Source organism: Podarcis raffonei, chromosome Z (assembly GCF_027172205.1).
Source record: "Podarcis raffonei isolate rPodRaf1 chromosome Z, rPodRaf1.pri, whole genome shotgun sequence".
Classification (NCBI taxonomy): Eukaryota; Metazoa; Chordata; class Lepidosauria; order Squamata; family Lacertidae; genus Podarcis; species Podarcis raffonei.
Window position 1 is genome coordinate 25752903 of NC_070621.1, and position 14313 is coordinate 25767215.

At 45.3% G+C, this 14313-nt stretch overlaps 1 protein-coding gene across 2 annotated transcripts in view; it reads left to right on the forward strand.

The window, feature by feature from the left end:
• AMMECR1 (AMMECR nuclear protein 1) overlaps positions 1-14313 on the forward strand; it is a 129386-nt gene that overhangs the window by 15962 nt on the left and 99111 nt on the right. The window contains exon 2 of one of the 2 annotated variants that reach the window (XM_053373842.1): positions 12267-12840. In XM_053373842.1, coding sequence (XP_053229817.1) covers positions 12267-12840 — 574 coding nt within the window. Of the gene's footprint in view, positions 1-12266; positions 12841-14313 lie in introns of those variants that run through there. The other variant, XM_053373841.1, reaches the window with a different exon arrangement.

Here is a 14313-nt window from a genome sequence, read left to right on the forward strand (position 1 = left end):
GACATTGTGTGTGACACCCAAACATTAGCCACAATGCCCAGGTGCAACAATGCCACTTCCACGGCTGGTGGCTCCTCCTCCTGCCACCGCTGCAGTCGCAGGCTAGAGGCTGCTTCCCCTCCGTAGCAGGAGAAGGAGGAGGATCCAATGTCCTTTCAGAAGCCACACTTCAGGTCTCACACCAGTGGCCTGACATGCCTCACATCAACTTTGGGGGGTGGGTGGGTGGGACTCACCCCCATCAAATACATTTGGGAGGGCTGAAGTCACCACAGCCCCTAGGAGTTAGCGCCCTAGCCCAAGAGCCACATTTCTTCTTAGCCAACCTTTGGGAGGCTGCATGCTATGTTGGGCATGATCACTAAGACAAAAGACAATGCCCACCAAGGCTATGCCAAGTCAAAAGTTGGTATGACACCCAGAAGCCACTCACAGTACACACACACACACACACATTTCAGCTTCTATTCAAGCAAAAATTTCTGGAGGGTAGATAATCTTCCTATGATGATGAATTATTATTATTATTATTATTATTATTATTATTATTATTATTATTATTACGGTCGGAGACCAGCTTGTAAAACACAAATGGGACTACCAATCTTCCTAAGTAATCTTCCTGGGTTCATCTTTCCCTCTTCAGCTGCATTCTCCAGGAAGATCACCCTCCACCCTGCGTGAAAGAAACCACAGCCTTGTCCCCACAAGTGGAGAAGTTGAACCCCAAGGTCATGTTGGCCTCAGTTTGGCTACCAGAACTTTTGGGAACACACTTTTAAATGAAAAGTATGTACAGTATTGCCTTCTGTGTCAGCCGGACTAAGAGCAGAAAAGGCAATTGGAGTGTGTGCAGCAACACTCCCCCTTCTCCTTCCAGCCTCTGGCTAATTGGGGAGGAAGGGAAATGTCTTCAGACTTGAACTAACATGCACTGTCTAAACAAGACCGCGCTGGTGATAAGATATGAGGGAATGTAGGGAGAGCTCCTTTACATCAATAAACCAGCAAGGGCAGCAGTTAATCAAGTTTCCCAAGCCAGTTAATAAAGTTTCCAAGGAGTGTGGAATAATGAGTAAGGCAGGGAAGATAAAACTAGCTATTAACATCTGTCCCTTGTAACATATTGTATCCCTTCCATGATGTATCGTTCATTAAAATTCCCCCACACTTTGGTCTGTCAAGCAAACAGGAGTTTTAGATAACAAATTAAAAGGTAGTAAGTTTCTAGGTTCCTTTTGATGTAACAGAGCTTAATTAAGGTTTCGGCGGTTTGCTAAGTGCGTAAAGGAGGGGTGGCTTGAATCATCTGAGTGCCTGAGGCAGAAAAAAATGACACAGTCCTCAATACAGTGTGAAATCTGGTCTTTCCAAAAGCTTCTGGGGTAAAAAAAGGAAAAAAATAAAAATAAAAATCTATTCCAAATGAGTTCACAGTGGTCTGCATCCAGTGTTCTCCATCTGCTGCCACAAGGCCTCTTGCACAAATAGACAGGTGAAATCCAATGCAACTGTTGCATTTGCAGAAACTCGTTGGAAAACCAATTGTGCAATCTGTTGTGCAACAAAGTCACCAGCAACTTGCTTATGTGCCCTTTAGTGCAGCAGCACATGATGTGACTTTGGCTAGAAAAAAGAGGTGCAGACTCACAGCAGACACCTCCCTTGTTCTCTTAGAATGCCAATGGCGCCCACCTGAGAGGTGCTTAGAACTGAGCTCCTGTGAGTTCCGGCTGGAAAATAAGTCCTGCCTATTATGCGGTTTACATGTTCAGCTGAATATGGTTACAAGCCTGCACATGATCCTTACCAAGGTTCCTGATCGCACAGAAGCTTCAAAGCACATTCAGTCAAATCCATTCAGACTTTTGCATTCAATGCATGAAGGTCTCTGAGAGGAGCTCACACATGTGAGGACATTAGAATCTTAATAATAATTTTAATAATAGGAATCTTAGAATTAGTAGGGACCCAAGGATCATCTAGTCCAACCCCCTGCAACGCAGGAATCTCAGCTAAAGCATCCATAAGAGGTGAGACTTGTATGTGCACTCCCAGCCCTCTACACTTTTAGCCTTCACATGACTGAAGAGGGCTGAAATATCAGATGAAAGTGATGACAGTGGCATTTGGGTAGGATGATATTAAATTCATGTGCGAATGTTCTGGGGTAAAAATATCTATAGCATGGCCAATGGGGTGTGTGTGTGTGTGTGTGTGTGTGTGTGTGTGTGTGTGTGACGTTCCATATTAATGGATAAAATATCCATAAAATAATGTCTACTTCACAGGCTGCTTTTTTTAAATATTTTAACATGATGTTTAAAAGCACCAGCAAAAAGCAGCTGTTCTGGTTGAGCTGGGCCTTATAGAACTAGCAGTTGACGGACCTGTTTGTCAGCATTCTGCAGTGGAATTACAGAGGGATAGGGGAGGGTGGAGGCTGTGTATCTTACATGAAAAGCAGGATGCAGTGAAAAGGAAATGACAAAATGCTGAGGGATGTAGATCTGTTTTTCCCCCCATTAGAAAGAAAGAAAGACCAAATGCCTCTCTGCAAATAGAAAACTTTCCAATCAGAATGAAAAGTCCAGCTCTCTGCATGCTATACTGGTATCGTTCAGATGTGTGGCATATACATCCTGCCACTTGGCCCAGTGCAACTGCTGAGGTACATGTTGTATTGTTTAATACAAGCTGTATGACAATCCTGTTTTCATTTCTATATAGTCTATCGCCCTCATGCTGTTTTTATCTATTGAGAACATGCCATTGCCAAAAGAATTAATTCCATCAGGTAGTGAAAAGCTTTCTGCAATGTGCAATAGTGGATGGGTGTAGTGTACAAAGTGATCTTTATAACGAAAGAAGGGGTGTCAACAGACATGACCTTATTTATCCGCTTCCTTCTGCTGCTTTATCTCAGTGCCCATTGACACAGCCTACTCCTCCATAACAAAAATGATTCCTCCAGTGAGAGTAGCCACACTATGTTAAGAGGTGTCTACATCAGTGTAGCTTTTTTGAGGTTCTGACTGCCATCTTGATTCCATAAGGCATGGAATCAGGGCTTCTTTTTCAGCCAGAACTTACTAGAACTCAAGTCCATCACATCTCAGGTGGGCGCCATTGCCATTATAAGAGGACAAGGGAGACATTCATGGTGAGTTTTGGCACCTCTTTTTCTATAAAAATAGCACTGCATCCAATTATAGCCAAACACAGGCAAAAGTTTCCTCCTCGAACTCAGCAAACATCATGAATAATTTGATTACTGTCCTGCTTCAGATGAAATATAGTAGCCATAACTCACAGGTGCAATCCAAAAAGCAAGGTTTAAAGGAAAAACACAAGGCCAACCTGAAAGACAATGTCCAGAAACAGTTCAGGGTAAAAAACAACAACAGGGAGCTGAAATATAAGCCCACACCTGCTCCTTGATCTCTGGAACAATTTGGCTATATCTTAAGAGGTGACCAAATCAGTGTACTTTTGACAGGTTTGGTCCACCATCTTGATTCAAAATGGTGTCTAATATCAATCAAACCTAAGCAGAAAAACCTGCCCCTCATTTTCAGGAACCAACCTGCCAAATATGACACAGTTTATTCTGAGGTGTCCAAATGCATAGAGAATGGATCAACTCTCCAGAAAATATAAATAAAATCATACACAAAAATATATAACCACTGAGTATAAATAATAAATGTTCAGAATAATTATAGCCAAGTTCTTGCCACATGAAGCAAACCTGCACAATTACCATCAATTAATTGAATAAAATAAAATAAAGCATGAATGAAGATCCCAGGGCACTTCACTATATCTATCTAGCTATCATCTATCTATCCAGAGAGATAGAAAGCAATGGGATAAAAGAGAAAAGGGGAGGATAGTTTGCTTACTGATCTCATGCTTGGATGGGCCCTTTGGATGCTTTACTCACCACTTTTCTCTGATTTTAAGGACTGAAGCAATAAGCTGGGAGTGGTGAGTAAAGCTTATTGCTTCAGTCCTTAAAATCAGAGACAAGGATGCATACTGAACCACTGTGCAGACTATTCCATAGGTCCTGTTGGAAATACATGTTGGTTCATGGAAAAATAGGTATTTTTAGAAAGGAGAATTCTGGATGGCAAGATCCAAGCTTGGGGCAAGTACTCTATGGTGAGAGAACCCCAGCAGAGATTTTAAAACACAGAATATGCAGCAAAGTAAAGCATGAAAATATAGGTTTAAAATATGTCTTTGTGAATTCCAAAACTTCCCTCTTCCCCCAGCATAAGAAAAGACCACATGTTTGGTAAGTTAAAAATTGGTTTACATACAAATTCTTCGGAGGTCAGGCATATGTGCTTTCCCAATCATCAGTCAGAAAAGTTGAACAGACAGTAAAACTTGGCTTAGTTTCAAAGTGGTGAAAGTCTAGGATCTGAAGAGAGGCTCATGAGAGCCATGCAGCTGAGCTGGAGCAATCAATTCAGACCTCTGCACATGCTGAGTTTTTGGGGTAGACTGTGGGGAAGTGGGGAGAGACTTGCTTACATAGTCCCACCCAAGGTGAGCTAAGCCTGGCATGACAGCTTACTCTATGGTCTTAACCCCTTCATGCATTAGTTAGACTTGAGCATGTTGGTTATATGACGATGGTTATCCCACAAAATACGTGTGTGTTGTGCAGGAAGTGATTATGGGGAAACAATACAGCATACTGTATACCCAGAAATGTAATTTAAGAGTTCTCTCTGCCCTTCATAAAAGTTGGTGTGTGTGTGTGTGCCCGTTTCCTTTCAATCTTGGCACTAAATAGGTCTCTCTCTTTTTAACGAAAATGTCACTTGGATGTAGCCTTTGAATTGTATTGAATGCAATACAGTACTCTATCAGAAGTCTCATTTCCCCCCAGAATTACAGCTTTAACAAGACTTTGCCTCTTTACTTCAGAGACATCTATTTCCAATCCTTAGGCAATTTCCCCTTTTTATTTCATTTTTTATATAGCCAAGTGTCAGTTCCAGACACCTTGTTATTTTGCAGTACAAAATGGGTCTTGGGGTGAACCTAAGGTGATCTGTGGAGCTGCTAACCTGCAGTGCAGCAAGATAAACTGCTGCATTTGCCACTTGTGACTGGACAAATTGGGTATAAATTAAGTTCGTTTATCCCCCGTGCAGAGCTGGCCTTTTGTTCATGGCTTTAAAGAGATGTGACTTGATATTCATGCTGACTTCATGCTTTACATACATCTTCTGATGCACAAGCAAAGTTGCTAGCTAATCAGGAGAGGTGACTGTTTGCGGGGGGGGGGGTGAGGATAGAAAATATGCAAAAACAAGTGGAATAGAAAGACATTATATGGATGGAGAAACCAAAGGAGTCATCATGAGGTCATAAAATAAGAAACATCCAGGCAACAAACAGTTAACAGTATATCCTAATAATTTACCTGAAGCTAGAGACTCATAAAAGTGTGGCAGGTTTTCAGAGTGGATAGATTTCAGAGGACAAAAGGCAGAGTCTTTTTTTCAGTAGACAATCTCTTCTGAATTAGGTAGATGTGGTTGTATATATAGCCAATCTTGATTACAGTGGTACCTCGGGTTAAGAACTTAATTCGTTCTGGAGGTCCATTCATAACCTGAAACTGTTCTTAACCTGAAGCACCACTTTAGCTAATGGGGCCTCCTGCTGCCGCCGCGCCACCAGAGCACGATTTCTGTTCTCATCCTGAAGCAAAGTTCTTAACCCGAGGTACTATTTCTGGGTTAGCAGAGTCTGTAACCCGAAGCATCTGTAACCCAAGGTACCACTGTAGATTGTTTCCCTTCCAAATGGATGGCCTACTGCAGGGATGGTGAAACAGTGGCCCTCCAGTTCTTGTTGGGCTCCAGCTCCCTGAGCCAACATGATCAATGGTCACGAGTGATGGGAGTTGTAGTCCAGCAACATCTGGAGAGCTACAGGTTCCCCACCCCTGCTGTAGTCTAAAGGATAGGTGGAGCACCCAGTGAGCTCAAGTTCACTCATTCATTGTCAGGACTGGTCCTACCATTAGATCACCATCCCTGATCATACTCACTGGTGCTGATGGGAGCTGCAGTTCAATAACACCTAAGAGACAAAACAGATTCCCCATCTCTGTACTAAAATACTTTACATTGGTGCTAGCAATGGTAAAAGTAAAGACACAAGAACATAAAAAGAGCCTGCTGGATCAGGCCTGTGGCCCATCTAGCCCCACATCCTGTTCTTACAGTGTCCAACCAGATAGCCTATTAGAAGCTCACAAGCAGGATGTAGGTGCACCAGCACTCTCCTCACTTCCAGTTTTGAACATCTAGTACAGTGGACGCTTAGGTTGCGAACATGATCCGTGTGGGATGCATGTCTGCAACCCGCAGTGGCACATCTGTGCATGCGCGGGTTGCAATTCAGCACTTCTGCACATGCGGAAAGCACGATTTAGCGCTTCTGCACATGTGCGATCAACGAAAGCCGGAAGTAACCCGTTCGAATACTTCTGGGTTTCGGCGGTCCGCAACCCAAAAAATACACAACCTGGAGCGTCTGTAACCTGAGGTATGACTGTATTCAGAACCATACAACCTCCCATCAGGCTCATGCAAAGCTTTCTGAGGCCCAAGGCAGGAGTCTTGTTAGAATAAAACTATAAACTCAAACGAAAAGCAGCCAATCCCTGCCAGGAGCCCCTGGCCAGCTTTGCCCTCTGAGGCTCAGGGCAAGTGTACCCTGCTGCCCCACCTCTGTAAAGGCCTGCCTGCTGCTGTGGTGCAGAACATATCCACAGGGTTAGTAGCCATTGTTGGCCTTCTCCTTCATGAATTTGCCTCATCATCTTTTAAAGCCATCCAACTGGATGGCCATCACTGCCTCTTGTGGGAATCCATTCCACTGTCAAATAGCTCTTACCATCAGAACTTCTTGTAACTTGAATCCATTGGTTTGGGAACAGGAGAAAACAAGCTTGCTCCATCTTCCATGTGATAGCCCATTTTGACATTTAATGAACAATGCAAAGAGTTGAAATAGCAATGACATTTTTTTAAAAAACACACTGGTAATACTCAGCTGAAGTTTTGCTGAGAGAGGACCTGTTGAAACTAAAAGTTATTGTTCATTAGTTTTAATGGATCTCCTCTGCGCAAAGCCAAGTTGTATATTGTTTTTGTAAACTGCTCTGTAAACTCTGCGGAAGGCCAATGTAGAAATCTTTAAGAAAAACAAATACTCAACAAAACATTTTTAACGGCTGGGATTAAGCCAAGGTGAAATAACTTGAATCTTTTTTTATATATGGCTTTAGGCTGTGATCCCATAAACACTTATCTGGAAATTAGTCCCATCGGGGCTTATCTTTGGGTAGACACAGATAATATTGCAGTGTTACATAAAATGCTTTTTTATATATTTATTTTTTCCTTGGACTCTTATTAGGCATGTGGAGAAGGATAGAAACTGATAGAAATAACCACCGTTAAATATTTAGAGAGATTGTTTATATCAGTTTCTATCCAATTCCTACCCAGTTTGGCCAGCAATGTCATTTCCCCCAAATGACTCCCACCTGTCCATCAGTTGATGCCACTGGGTGACATGATGGGTCAGGGTACATCTTGATGAGGGATAATATTGGTGAAGCAGACTCCTGCACAGAGCAGGGCTGAACCCTCTACCCATCAACTGTCAGTGTGTTTTATTCCTAAATGTAGTAAGCCAGATAGCTATGCTGAGAGAACCCTTGGATTTCTGCCCCAGCATCCTCCTCTGATGACATAGGTGCTCAGGCTCCTATTAGAGCGCTGTCATGACAAAGGTGTATCTTGACAAACACTCTGCAGTTTAGTCTCACTGTGACTGTCACAGTTCCTTTGAGATACTTTTGGGGCAATATTCCAGTTTGGATAATTACATTTTGTCTCCCCACCCCCTGTTGCTCTTACATGATGCATCTCCTTGTTCTCTTCAATCATTATGTAGCACTTGTGTGCTCTGTTGAAACAGCTGCCCAGATTTGCTCCCCCAAGGCAGTTTCAGCTAGGAATGATTCACAATTTGCTGAACTGATAGATATTAACACTTCTGAGTTCCTTAGGATGGAAGTGAGCCAGTCAAGTACAATTCACCTCAGGTGGGGGGGATGGTGCCGCTACTGCGTATTGTTGAGTACCACCAGAAAAAAGCACTGGTTTTACTACTTTGCTGTTTGCTACCTTTGCAGGAGAATGGTAGAGCTTCATTTCATTTATAAATTATCCAGAAAACCAAAGACCAGTTTCAAATACTTTATACTATCTTCTGGATCACTTAATAAGTACATGTAGTATAGACATACACTGTTATAAGTTGTGGTGTATGTACACGAATACAGGCTTTCATAATGTATTTTGGAGGGTCTCCGGGTAAATTAAAAAGAAAGAAAAATAAAAGTTGTTATTGCAAGAAAAGAAAAACAATCTTTCCAACTCCACTGCATTATTACAGTGATTGAGGTCCTACCTGCCTGCACACTGTCTTGCCAGAGTGGTACATGCACTGGTTAACTCTTGCTTGGAGTACTGCACTACGCTTTATGGGGGGCAGCCTTTGAAGGTGACTCGGAAACTACAAATAATACAGAATGCAGCAGCTAGACTAGTGACTGGGAGTGGATATGAGGACCACATAACACAGGTCCTAAAGGAGCTACACCAGCTTCCAGTATGTTTCTGAGCACAATTCAAAATGTTGGTGTTGACCTTTAAAGCCCTAAACGGCCTTGGCCCAGTATACCTGAAGGAGCATCTCCACCCCCATCGTTCAGCCTGGACACTGAGGTCCAGCTTTGAGGGCCTTCTGGCAGTTCTGGTGAAAAGTTACAGGGAACCAGGTAGAGGGCCTTCTCGGGAGTGGCACCTACCCTGTGGAACGCCTTTCCACCAATTGTCAGTGAGATAAATAACTATACAGCTTTTAGAAGACATCTGAAGGCAGCCCTGTATAGGGAAGGTTTTAATGTTTGATGCTTTATTATGCTTTATATTTGTTGGAAGCTGCCCAGAGTGGCTGGGGCAACCCAGTCAGATGGGTGGGGTACAAATAATAAAATTACTACTACTACAACAACTACTACTACACAATCCTAGGATCCCTACGCAGAAATAAGTCCTAGTGAGTTCAGTGTGGCTGACTTCCAGGCACACTGGTTATACCATCAAAGCCTTAGTTTTTCAAATTCTGAGAGGTCTCTTAGGAACAAACTAGATTTTACGGCAGCAGATCTGGATGTTTACACATTGACCTTCCTCAATCATATAACAAGAGGAGTGAGTGGGTGGTTTTTTTTTTTTTTTTTTGAAAAAGCATAAGCATAAGCTTGTGGGCAAGGACTACAGAACCTTTCCTTATCTGTTGTTTGTTCCCCTTGGTGCTTTTATCCTCCTCTGAGAGAAAAGAACCTCAGGAGAACGTGTCTTTTTTAAATACCAAGGTGAGAAGCCATCAATAAACAAGAGATGTACTATTTTCTTACTGCACGAATCGCTGTTCTATTTTTGTCATTATGCATCCTAAAAATAAAAAATAAAAATTGCCTTCTATATACAGAAGAGTTGTTAAGGACCCTAAAATGATTAACCATGTTCAGTTGGAGTGTATCATTCATAATTGTTTAAAGTATTCTAAGATCACAGTCACTGTTTCTGTAAGGTCTTCTGTAATATCTATCTTGACGCTTAATGAGTTCTATGCCTCTGCTCCCTTTTACAGCTAGTGCCCTAACAATGTTGATCTCAGGAAGCAGTCCACCCAATTTAGTGTGGCCAAAATGTTGAATGCTTTGTAGAGCAGTTGGGAGTTATCATTTAACCCCCCTGAATTCTGTGGGATAGTAAAAGCAAGCTGCAAACTGGGACACAGGTGAATGGAGACAGAGACTGACATCACCAAGAACAGGACAAGGAGAGAACCTCCAAGGTTCACATCACAAGAGCCCAACTGGATGAGGCCAATAACTCTAATCTTGAATTTGGTTCTCACAGTGGTCAATCAGGTGCTTATGGGAAACCCACAAGCAGAACCTTGAGCACAAGAGTACTTTCCCCACTTGCATTCTCAGTGGCAGTGCTTCAGAGGCATACTGAGGTGAAGCTAGTGCTGCCCCACCCCAGCTACAGGTAGAGCAGAACTGCAGGTGGACAAAAAAGCAAAGAGAGCTGCTGCCTTAAATGCTCGAGAGCTTCCTGGAGGGCTAGCCTTGCATCACATCCACACCATGCATTTAAAGCACTATTAAACAACTTTAACCATCAAGTCTTTGCACAAAGAATCCTGGGAACTGTAGTATGTTCAGCATGCTGACATCACAGACCTACAGTTCCCAGCACCCTTAACAAACTGCAACCCCCAGGATTCTCCATGACTGGTAAAGCAATATATAAGTGTATAGTGTATAGCTTTAAGTGTATAGTGTGGATGTAGATCAGCCTGCCATAACGAAAACAGCGTTCTGGATTTGAACTGAGCCTGATCACTGTGTGCTGAAGTATTGTAATATATCAATTAATCAAAAGGGGTTGTGAGTGGCTTTAAAATAAGTTGTTCTAGCAATGCATGATGAAGCTGCAGAGGTGGTATGATCTGCCTTAAAGGCCATTCCCTGAACATAATGACATCTTGCAACACTAGATTAACCCCCCTGCTTCAAGGCTCAGATATATAAAAATACACCCTATATCTCACACTCATGTCACTGGCCTGGTTTTAAAATAGTCAAGCTTCCTATGGCTCTTGTGGGAAACTACAGGATTTCAACATGGAGGATGTTGTTCACTGTCCATTCGCTCTTAGGAAGAAGCCTTAAAGGCAGCTATTACTTTCCCCCACTAAGTATACATAGGATTGTCTATTTACTTAACTGTTAAGTGTCAATGGGCAATATTAAAAGCTGGGGTGGGGTGGGGAGAGAGGAAGAACAGTTCCAAATAATTGTTTTATTTTGCTTGCCTATATGTATCATTCTAAAACCAATGAAAAAATGTATGCACTTCTTGGGCTGCCTCATTCACCTTGCTTATAAAGGATGTCCTTCTCTCTGGTGGTGTTTTTGGGAGCCATGGGCGAACCTTTCCCACCAAATAGATCACAGTCATATAAGGTAGCCAACGGCAGGTAGCAGCTTGCACGTTGCTGTTTGGGGGGGGGGGGCGGTTGGTGGTGTTTAAAAAAACAGGATCCTCCCAGGCTCTGGCTTGCTGACTCAGACTTATATATTTCGCCTTCCTTCTCCATGCCAACTCAGGTCATGTGAATTATTTAGTAGGGCATTTTTTAGTTCTCTCCGAAGGGAGGGGTGGTTGGGAGGCAGACTGAACTTCAACCTTGCAGACAGTATACCTGGTTTTTGTGTGTTTTTAATAATGCGATTAAAACGAAAAGGGGGGGGAAAGCCCAAACCAAACACCGTCGTAAGCTGAGGCTATAAAGACTTTGCTGACACTGGGAAACGAACGTCGAGTGCGGGAGGGGGAAATATGGGATATGGAGGGGATTGTCAAAATGGGACAAGGGGGAGGCTACTAATGTTGCTCTTTCTTTTTTCTCTCGTTATACCCCTTCTTTCCCCCACTGTGTACATCAACGCCCCCCCCCCACGTTATCGTTGTTTTAAATTTCCCAACACATCTCCTCCCTCCGTTCTCCTCCACATCCCTTTCCCTTCATCCTTGTTGCTCGGCCATTATTCCCTGGGTCCTTCTTCTCTCCCTCCCTCCTTCCATTCAAACCTCCCTCGCTCCTTCTTCTGCCGCGTCTTCCCCGCACACCGCTCCTTCATCTTTACCTTTCCATTTCCCATCTCCTCACATTCCCCCCATCCATCTCTTTCATTCCTCCTTCCCCACATTTCTTTCTTCGTCTGCTGCCCCCACATCCCCCTTCCTCCTCCCTTCGGTCCCCTCCTTTCCCACATCCCTTTCTCGCTCACGTCCTTCGCCCTTCCTTTCCCGCGTCCCCTCTACTCTTTCCCGCACATCCTTCTCTTTATCTCTCTCCCTTTCCTTCCTTCTCACATTCTCCCTTTCCTCCCCGCTTTCTTCCTTCCCTTCTCACATCCCCACTTCCCCGCATCTCCCCCTCTTCTCTTTCTTATCCTTCCCCCCCATCTCTTCCCCTCATCCCTCTCCTGCCCCCTCGCATTCCCTTCTTCTCTCTCCCCCTCCGCTCGCCCCTTCCTCTCCCTCCTGCCCGCCTCCCCTCCTTCCCGGCTGCAGGCGGAGCGGGCCCGGCAGGAGGCGGAGGCGGAGGCGGGGCGGGCGGGCGCACGTCCCCCGGCCGGCGGAGCGGCCCCCCCGCCATGGGTCGGAAGCGCTGCGTGGGGGGAGACGGCTCCAAGATGGCGGCGGGTTGCTGCGGGGTGAAGAAGCAGAAGCTCTCCAGCTCCCCTCCGTCGGGCTCGGCCGGCCCGGGCAGCGGCGGCGGCGGCGGCGGCAGCTCGCACTGCGGCGGGGCGGCGGCGGCGGCGGGGTCCGGGGGAGGCTGCGGCGAGCCGGGGTCCCTTCCTGCGCTGCCGGGGGGCGCCCCCCGCCTCAACGGCCTCGGGGGGCTGGCGGGGGGCTCCCCCGGCTGCGCCCTCTCCCCGCCGCTGCCGCCCAGCTGCGGCGCGGGACCAGGAGGCCTCTCCGCGCCGGCCGCCGCCTCGCTCCTCTCCTCGCCCGGGGTCGGGCCCGGCGGCTGCAGGAAGATGGTGGTGTCGGCCGAGATGTGCTGCTTCTGCTTCGACGTGCTCTACTGTCACCTGTACGGCTACCAGCCCCCGCGGAGCCCCCGCTTCACCAACGACCCTTAGTAAGTGAAGAAGGTGCCCCCCTCTCCTGTCCGCGGAAAGAAAAGGGTGCTTGCATTTGTGGCTGGAAAGCCTCCCCTTGGAAAGACCCCTCCCTAAGTTCAGTATGTGTGTGTATGTGTGTATGGGGTGGGGAAGGCGGTGGGGGGGGGTTACTTCTTTAATGACCTTTGGCTCATAGTTTTATTTATTCCCCCCTCTTTGAAAAGCCAGAAGTCTGCAGGACACCCCCCCCCCCATGTCATTTGCCTGTCGTGTACTCTTCCCCCCACCCGCTTTCCCATCTAGTTCTAATTCATAATATTTATAATGGCTGCGATCCCTCTGTGCATTCATTGAACCTTTCAGTAAGCTCCGTTCCACGTAGTGCAGGTTTGGGCTGTAAGGTGGGTGCCTGAAAAGTGTACTAATGTAAGTATGCTTACAGCGATGCAAAGTGGTGGCGTTAGTATGGATATGTGATTGCACGTATATTAATGCAAACAATACTGGAAGCAAGCTTTCCCTCTCTCCGTATATATTTAAAAAGTGTACCAAGAAGTATCCGGCAACCCTACAACACATAATGCTCCTCTTGTTCTAGCACAATGTAACCCCAAACCGATTGCTTTCTGTGTAAGCCCCCCCCCCCCTTTAGACTAGCAGGTAGCTCTCCAGTTTGTCTTGTTGCTCCAGTGTGCTGCTCCAACTACTTTTGTTAGAATCCCCCATATTTTTCCTGCTCTAAGAACTTCTCTCTCTCTCTCTCTCTCTCTCTCTCTCTCTCTCTCTCCCTCTCCCCACAGCCATTCTCACAATCCCTAAAAGCCTTACTTACTTTATAAAAACACACAACCTTTTATCTCTGATAGCACTCCTTTCCAATGTTACTGTCCTTGTGTGCTCCCCCCCATGTATTTTTCACCCTGCCTAAAACGTCTGACCTAGTTCCCAACAGTGCTCCCATCTTGTATGTACCAGGGATCCCCCACCCATTATCCCTAATTACTCTTCTATTGTAAGCAATAGTGAATATTTCAGTGCATCTGAATGAAATTGCTTTAGTCTAGTGGATAGCATCCTTCTCCCTCTAGCTACGCTCTCCTACACCTCTACATGGCTCAACCCAACCCCTTTGTGTACCCCAACAAACACATCTTGTGTGCACCCTTCAGATTTTTCCTGCTTTCCCTGTAAAGACTTAACAGATCTCCCAGGATGCTGCTTCCTCACCCTGTTTGTCTCCTAACACTCATACTGTACTTGTACGGGAGCTTGGGTGGAGTGCTGGTGGAGGGTGGCATATGCAGGGAAGAACTAGCAGGCAGAAAGAGAATCCTTGACACTTCCATCCACCTGCAAATTTTTCATCTGAGAATACACCCCCCTCCCCATTTGAGAACAGAAGTAAACACAGCTAAGGAGGGGGGAATGGGCCGAGGTGGCTGCAATGGAGAGTTTCATTGGCATGAGAAAAGTTATGCATCCTTCCTCTC